The sequence below is a fragment of the Pseudophryne corroboree genome, chromosome 6, assembly GCF_028390025.1.
Source record: "Pseudophryne corroboree isolate aPseCor3 chromosome 6, aPseCor3.hap2, whole genome shotgun sequence".
NCBI lineage: Eukaryota > Metazoa > Chordata > Amphibia > Anura > Myobatrachidae > Pseudophryne > Pseudophryne corroboree.
Window position 1 is genome coordinate 835,395,994 of NC_086449.1, and position 9,367 is coordinate 835,405,360.

The 9,367-nt window shown below is 42.7% G+C and overlaps 1 protein-coding gene across 1 annotated transcript in view; it reads left to right on the top strand.

Annotated features, from left to right (window-relative positions):
- LOC134934720 (E3 ubiquitin-protein ligase TRIM68-like) overlaps positions 1 to 857 on the top strand; it is an 18,400-nt gene extending 17,543 nt beyond the window's left edge. Inside the window, exon 3 of the mRNA XM_063930088.1 lies at positions 1 to 857. This exon is cut by the window's left edge and continues 768 nt beyond it. Coding sequence (XP_063786158.1) covers positions 1 to 857 — 857 coding nt within the window.
- The last annotated feature ends 8,510 nt before the right edge of the window (positions 858 to 9,367 follow it).

Here is a 9,367-nt window from a genome sequence, read left to right on the forward strand (position 1 = left end):
GAGTCCTGAGTGAGATCTCCAGGCAGAAACAGCGCATTTCACTCTCAGTCTCTGATCAGATCCAGCAGCTGGAAATAAAGAAGGACGAGCTGTCCAGGAAGATGCGTCACATTGAGGAGCTGTGTAACATGCCTGATCCAGTGACTGTCTTACAGGAACCAAACGCAGGTGACTTGTGTGACACTGAGGACACAGAGAGACATGATAACCAGGTCCATGGTACAGGAGATCTGGATGTGGGTCTTATCTCAGGGACATTACTCACATTATCTGATATAATAACAGGGATAAATACAGGGATCTATGTGCAGGATGCTACAGACATATTACTGGATGTAGCCACAGCTGGTAATAATGTACAGATATCAGGTGACAGGAAAACTGCATCCAGGTCACCAAACCAGAATCACCCAGTAACACCAGAGAGATTTCAGTATGATCAGGTAATAAGCAGAAGGGGATTCTCCTCAGGGCGACATTACTGGGAGGTGAATGTCAGTAAGTCAGTGTTCTGGATGTTGGGGATGTGTTACCCCAGTATAGACCGGAGAGGATATCAGTCATATATTGGGGATAATAACAAGTCCTGGTGCCTGTGTAGGGGGAGGTATAATCAGTACTCAGTGAGACATGACAGGACAGAGATCCAGTTACCTGACAACATTCCCTATGACAGAGTGAGGGTATATCTGGATTATGAGGCAGGACAGCTGTCCTTTTATTCTCTGTGTGACCCCATCAGACACTTACACACCTACACTGCCGCCCTTACGGAGCCCCTCCATGCTGCATTATATGTAGGGGACGGGTGTATAACTGTATGTGGGGGAGTCAGGAGCTGGGAGACATTACCGTAAGACATGAGAAGTTCGATAGACTTCTTGGAAAACAGCCACTAACCCCTATTGCACACTGTAACTGAAGCCGCTGCGGCTACTGTAATAAATACTCTGTCCCCAGTTAGCGTACACAAGCCGGAATAGCCATGCAGCTTACACTCAGTGCATACACACAGACCGACACGCTGAGAGCACGAGGCAGCTCTAGGTGTGGCAATTATACTATACAAACGCTCAACAGAAACTGAATGCGACACCAGTATTTGATTGTATGTTGTGGTCCAAAGCAGCAACAAGTAATAATATATTTGTAAAAAGGGGTTACAATAAGTTAAAATATAATGGTACAACACAATACAATTCAATCACAGAGAGAGATTCACACCCAATGATACATACGCTTTGTCGCTTGCGCCACCCGGATCCGGTCCCCAGCCGTCTGGCAATACGACCTATGAGTCTTTTAAAAAGCAGAGAGAGATTGATCGGCCCAGGTGCAAGGTTTATATACCCTTGCCCAAAATACAATACAATGGGGTTGTATGCTCTCCACTGATTGGTTGGAGGGATAGTCGTTTACAGTACAGGAGAGGTAATTGGTCGGTTTGAAGAGATGGGCGATGCCTTGATCCAGGGGTGTGTAGCTCTGGATTCCAGCCGCATACCAAGTACATAATAAACACAAATATACCTTTAATCTGCCTTTGCGAATAACTATTCGCAACGACATGCCATTTTCTCCAAACCAACACCGGATTATTACTCATAATTATCCAAACACGTAGATACCATGCATGATGCTCTGATCAGTTACTGTCCCCTTGCATACTGTAAAGGTGTATAATTCCCTTGTTGTGCCTTGCAAATAAGTAAAAGTTGCATGAGGGGAAAGGGGAGTCTATGTGCAATGTGTGCACCAAGTTTGGGAAACATGCAATGTGTGACAGATATTTCCATGTTCATTAGGTTACCCTGTCATGCGATCTCTCAAAGCAACATGATCCTACACATGAAATGACCAACCATTCTCAAGATACACACAAATATATATATATATATATATATATATATATATACATACACAGGTTGAGTATCCCTTATCCAAAATGCTTGGGACCAGAGGTATTTTGGATATGGTATTTTTCCGTATTTTGGAATAATTGCATACCATAATGAGATATCATGGTGATGGGACCTAAATCTAAGCACAGAATGCATTTATGTTACATATACATCTTATACACACAGCCTGAAGGTCATTTTATACAATATTCTTTATAACTTTGCACATTAAACAAAGTGTGTGTACATTCACACAATTCATTTATGTTTCATATACACCTTGTATACACAGCCTGAAGGTCATTTAATACAATATTTTTAATAACTTTGTGTATTAAACAAAGTTTGTGTACATTGAGTCATCAAAAAACAAAGGTTTCACTATCTCACTCTCACTCCAAAAAGTCCGTATTTCGGAATATTCCGTATTTCGGAATATTTGGATATGGGATACTCAACCTGTGTGTGTATGTATATGTGTGTGTGTGTATATATATATATATATATATATATATATAATTCCAAGAGTTTTGACTATAAATGTTACATCTCTGATATAAATGTAAGTTGTCAGCTGCTAGTGATCTGTATCAGCAAGGCCTGTGCTCTTTGTATAGTATATTTGTCTCCTATTGTCCTGGTTTCCATTAAACAATTACAGTTTTTGGTTTGTGTGTATCTTTCTTCACAGACCAGGGGGTCTGTTCAAACATTGGAATACCAAGACATTGTGTTGGAAGGATGTGCATGTTTGGTTAGATTATTGTGTGTGTGAACAGTGACTCAACACAGGCTGGGCACTGTGGCATGTCTCTGCATTAATAGTAATAATCTTTCTGTAATTGCTCATACCACGCCCGTATGCGCACTCCCGTGGGAGGCGATTGTACGCAATTTGCGAGTATGCTGCACGCACGCCAGACTAAGTACATATATGGATGCCATCTGTGTGGTGTTTGCATGTGGTGTGTGCATTGCAATATTTTTCGACTTCGACAGACATCGGCCCAGAGACTGGTGACATCACAGGGAAGGGAATCTGATTGGTGGGACACTCAGCCAACAGAATAAAGCAGTGGGAGCGCAGGCGCCTGCGCTGTGGTAGCTAGGGGGGTCGTGATGAGCTCCCCCAATATCTGCAGCCCCTGATTGTAAAGCTGGGTACACACTAGATGGTGTATAGACGCTATGTCGTCCAATTCCGACGGATCGAACGACATATTGGGTACATGGAGCCGTCGCTCCATTGCTGCCAGTATCCGGACGTGTGTATGCACTTGCTGATACCAACACCACCATCAGGTCCCTTCGTGTGCGATGTTGTGCTGGGTACACATTGTTTAATGTGTACTCCTCATAAAAATGTTTTTGTTCCTTGATGCTCAACACAGCGGGAGATAGGACCCAGAGGCTGCTCTCCATAGTGCTGGTGTGAGGACCAATCAGAGTCTTGTATCATTGGGACTCAACCCCAACCCCTTTCCCTGTGCTAGCAGGATAGGCTGTGCAGTGCTGGGACACTGTTTCATGTGTGGCTGCAGTGACAGAGCAGGGACTATGCTGCAGAGTCCTCATGTCAGGCACCAGCAGTGAACCTGCTCTCCCAGCTGGTATACACACTGTCTGCAGTCACAGTACATGGGGTGATGTCACCAGCAGTGACCCTGCTCTCCCAGCTGGTATATACACTGTCTGCAGTCACAGTACATGGGGTGATGTCACCAGCAGTGTCCCCGCTCTCCCAGCTGGTATATACACTGTCTGCAGTCACAGTACATGGGGTGATGTCTGAAAGGATATGTCCCTATATTCTTTAACCCTCGATGTGATGGCCTCTCAGACGTCTGTGAGTGTAAACCTTTAGCCACAAGGAACATGCACAACACAAGCAGTAAAGATTCACACTGTTTATTGTTCGTTTAACAAAAGTATATAAAAGAAAGGATTTAGGGCGTGTATATCCCAAGTCAATAACTAATTGGACAGAACACAAAAAGGGGCTAACATAACATGATTGGCTAGGAACTGCCGCAGTGGAAGGATATGCATATATGGGCAAGTTTGTATTTCAAATAGGGAGGTTGTTCACACGGTATAAGAAAAAGATAAGAGACAAGGACAGTAGCAAGGAATGTGCTGGAACATTAAGTTCTATAACACAAGCAATTCTATGACATTGAAGCAGAGACGAGCTTTAACCCTTTCAATCCCCTCTTAGAATCATTATTGTTATACTATATGATTCTTGCAAAGCTTACGTCTTTCTGCACACCAATGGCGCAATTTTTAGCCTGAGCGGGAGTTGCAGTAATTGTTGGGCATTTTAAGAAGGGTTAATCGTTGGGTTAATGATGTTCCGTGTTTATCCTTTTCATCTAAGGCTTCAGCGGGCTTATAGCCCCATGGGGTACCTGTGTTCCAGGCAGCCGCGGACCATGAGCTGCAATCATTTCCCCAGTTATGGCCTGTAACGCAAATATAGGGTACCTCGGGGCTTAGGTTGTCTGTGGTGTCAGCGCGGATCTGGTAGTCAACAGACTTTTGGACAGCAGCTAGTTGGGGGAATTGGAAATAATCTAGTATGTAGGTTGCGGTGTATGTGGTGGAAGAGTTATACCATAGTGTCAGTTTCCCTTATTCTGAGTTATATCAACCTCAGTCATTGAGAGGGGAAAATGGGCCAGTAGGGCTATCAAGATAGTCCCCAGGGTAAAGATAGGGGGCAGGTTCTTCATCGTTTTCTGTTCTTCTGTCTTCGCTAGGTGGGAGGTCAGGGCTGTCTGCCCCGGTTCGTACCTCACTGGAATCACTTGCTTCCCTCTCTAGGTCTGGTCTAGGAACCTTTTTTACTCGGGATGCATGGATCTAGGTAGGACTTTCCTCTGTCAGGACTGCTGTTCGGGTAACTGCTACGACCTCTGTCTCTGGACCATAGGTGAAGTCTCCTGGGCTCTTGTTCCTGGGGAGCACCTTCACCACGACTCTGTCTCCGACTTTAAAGGGGTGTGTAGGTTCCTGTGGATTCAAAGGGTTTTTACAAACAACCTCATGTTCAATTTCATTCAGTTTTGTTATCAGGGACCTGACATACTCTTCTCTTATAAATTCTAGATCTCCTTCCTGTATCATCAACGGTTTCTTAGCCCAGGGTGTGGGGAAGGGTCTACCCATTAGTATTTCAAAGGGTTCAAAGGGTGAGTATCCTAGAGTTTTCTGTGGGGTCATTCTGATTTCTGCTAGGACAATGGGAAGGACCTGCTTCCACTTGTGGAAGGTGTTGAAATATGGACAACAGACTATGGTTTTGTTTATATGCATGTAGTTACCGTACAGGGGCAGCAGATGGCGCTGTATAGTTACAGAGATGTAGTGTTTGTCTGTTGCATATGTTATGTACTTGTTTGTTTTACCTCACATGGTTCTTTCTAGAAGAGTCTTTGAGGGAGATGGAGTTAAGCTGATGATACTGAAACCTGTTGTATTGATCCTGCTATTTCAGTACTATATAAAGGAGATATACATCTCAAGTCTCGTTCTGTCTGTATACAAGGTAACTCCTGAGGTAATACTTTATCTAAGGCTCCCCACTGCACACCTATGGTATCGATCCATCGCACTATACCAACAGGTTATGGGCCCAGACTGGAGTCTGTACAAGATAAAGTTTTCAGGAGTGCATCCCAAGCAGCATCCAGATCACGAGTCGCACTGCAAGTCCCAGCAGGCGCAGACAGCAGACTGTGTAACGCACAAGAAACAACCCAGGAGAACCTTGGAAAGAAAACTGTGAGTAAAACAAGTTTAATACCACAGAAGAATAGAGAGATCTATACAAGGAAGGGTTATGGCAAATTACACAGATCTCAGACTAGCTGCTAGCAAGCTTTCTAATGAGAACTATCAAACATGGAAGTTTAAAGTAGAAATGCTATTAACCAGAGATGATTTATGGGATGTTATAAATGCAGACAGACCTGAAGGAGAGGATCAGCAGTGGATTAAGAAGGACAGACAGGCAAGAGCCACTATAAGTTTACTAGTGGAAGATGAACAGCTTATACACATAAGACAAGAGAGTACAGCTAAAGGCATGTGGTGTGCTTTGCAGAGAGTGCATGAAGGAGCAAGTTTGAACAGCAAACTATTCCTATTAAGAAAATTATATCAAATGAGATTTAATAAAGGCAAGACAATGCAAGAACACATCAGTGCACTACTAGAGATAACCATACAGCTCAGGTCAATGGGAGAAGAAATCAAAAGCAACCACATAGTAGCCATCATCCTTTGCAGTTTACCAGATACATACAGTGCACTAATAAACGCACTAGAAATGAGACCTGAAGCAGAAATCACACCAGACTTTGTGAAGAACAGGCTCATAGAGGAGTATCAACGCAGAAAGGAGCTTACAGAGTGCAATACTGAAAGTGACACAGAGAAAGCACTTAAAATGGCGGACACTAAGCCACACACCAGGGAAACAAGAGCATGTTTCAGATGCAAGAAAGTGGGTCACCTGAAAAGAAATTGCACCATATGGAAGACAGAGCAGCACAAACCACCAGAAAGATTACACAAACAAAGAGCCAAAGCCACACTTACAGATACAGGAGCACACAATTGGAATGGAACATTTAAAGCGACAGTAACCCAATTATCAGAAAAGTGGTATGTAGACTCAGGAGCGACTAGTCACATGACAAATAACAAGGACTTCTTTACTGAACTTGATTTGAACCATAAAGAAACAATCTACCTAGCAGATGGAACAAATATCATTGCAGAAGGGAAAGGGAATGGTCAATTCCTATGTTCCAAGGGTAATGGCAGCTATACAGAAATACCCGTAACAGATGTGCTATATGTTCCCAAGCTTGAGGGAGCACTGCTATCAGTAAAGAATCTAGTAGAAAAAGGACTTACTGTAAAGTTTCAGAATAATAAGTGTTTTATCCAAAACGGAAGAGAAACACTAGCTACAGCCAGAATAAAAGAACATTTATACTGTCTGGATATTGCAGCACAGCAGGCAAAGCTGAGTACACAGAAACACGCTGACTGTATTCACAAGTGGCATAGAAGATTAGGACACAGACACCCAGATTGCATAAAGGAAATGCAGAAGAGAGACCTAGCCAGGGATCTCAAAGTGTCAGACTGTTCAGAAATGATGAAGTGTCAATGTTGCATAAAAGCGAAAGCGACAAGGACAACAATACCTAAGAAAAGTGAAACCAGAGCTTCCAGACCACTAGACCTGGTACATAGTGATGTATGCGGACCTATGAAAACGCGAACCGTAGGAGACAAAAGGTATATACTGACATTCATTGATGACTACTCCAGGTTCACAGTCACTTATCTAATAAAAAGTAAAGATGAAGTCTTTGAAAAGCTGCAAGACTATGTGAACATGACCAGAAACAAGTTCAAGAGGAATATGCTAACTCTACGCAGTGACAATGGAGGCGAGTTCACAGGACAGAAAATAGAACGGTACTTAAGAGGACTCGGTATTGAGCATCAGAAGACAGTACCATATACACCAGAGCAAAATGGCGTATCTGAGAGGAAAAACAGATCACTAACAGAAATGATAAGGTGCATGCTTACAGATTCAGGACTACCTGATAAATATTGGGGTGAAGCAGCAGCAACAGCCACCTATCTTCAAAACAGACTACTTTCCAAAGCAGTAAGGAAGACACCATATGAGCTATGGCACGGTAAGAAACCCAGCTTAAAGCACATTAGAGTTTTTGGATGCAGAGCCTTCGTTTACATTCCTGCTGAAAAACGAAGCAAGTTGCAGAACCGAGCAGAAGAGGGAGTTCTAGTCGGCTATAGTGAACATTCAAAAGGCTACAGAATCTTAAATCCAAGAACTGGAAAAGTAGTTATAAGCAACAGTGTGACATTCATAGAAGAAACACGAGATGATGTCATAATTCCAGTAGACTCTACTGAAGAAGAAGAAAGCACCAAATTCAAAGAAACAGATGAAGTAGAGATCACACAAGAAGTTGAAGTACAACACAAGACAAATACCAGCGACACTCATGAGAGTGCATCCGAGGGTGTGAGACGCTCTTCAAGAGAAAATAAGGGAAAAGCACCTACACGTTTATCTTACAAAGCAAAAGCCATTAACATGCAAGAACCTGCATCACGAGAAGAAGTTGCTAAAGGATATTCACAGAAATTTGGAGAAGATTATGATGAAACGTTTGCTCCAGTTGTGAAGCACACTACCATTAGAACCTTACTCCTAACAGCAGCCATAAAGGGTATGCAAGTGAAACATTTCGATGTAAAGACGGCTTTCCTACATGGCGAACTAAAGGAAGATATATACATGGAACAACCACCAGGCTTCGTGAATTCTCAGAACCCAGATCACGTATGTAAACTGAACAAGAGTATATATGGTCTTAAACAAGCAGCAAGAGCATGGAATACAAAGATAAATGGAGTTCTGACAGAAAAGGGATTCATCAGAAGCAAAGCAGACCCATGTCTCTATACAAAGTTGATAGAGGAAAGATGGTTCTATGTATTAATTTACGTGGACGATTTGCTAGTTTGTTTCGAACAAGAAGGGGACGAAGTTGAATTGTTACAAGAACTAAACCGTCAGTTTGAAACAAAAGACCTCGGCCACATAACGCATTACTTGGGAATGCAAATCTCAAGAGAAGGTGATGGAACATTCACACTAAGTCAGAAATACAAAATTCAGGAAACCATTGAGGAATTTGGTATGCAAGATGCAAAGACAGCAAGCACTCCTATGGAGACAAGTTATGAAAAGGAACCAAATGATCAGAGCAACCTGTTAGAGGACAACCATCTATACAGAAAAGCCATAGGAAAATTGCTATACATTGCAACCGTCACCAGACCAGATATCTCCACAGCAGTTGGGATTTTAAGCAGAAAAGTCTCAAAACCAACAAAGATGGATTGGAACGCAGTTAAGAGGGTAATTCGTTACTTAAAGGGAACGATTAACAAGAAGCTTAAGCTCTCAGCAAACACAAGTCACAAGTTAACAGGATACGTTGACGCAGATTGGGCTGGAGACACAAGTGACAGAAAATCCACAAGTGGATATCTATTCTCTATTGGAGAAGGATTGATCAGCTGGACAAGCAAGAAGCAGTCTACCGTAGCACTATCTTCTACAGAAGCTGAATATATTGCAGCAGCTCACGCCAGTCAAGAAGTGGTATGGTTAATGCAACTACTATCAGACCTAGGAATGCCTCAAGAAGGACCTATCAAGATATATGAGGATAATCAAGGATGCATTGCATTAGCGCAAACAGAAAGAGTGAACCCAAGAACCAAGCACATTGATGTCAAGCATCACTTCCTGAGGGATCTACAGGAACAAGGTCTTATAGAGTTGAACTATTGCCCAACAGAAGATATGACAGCTGATATCATGACCAAGCCTCTTA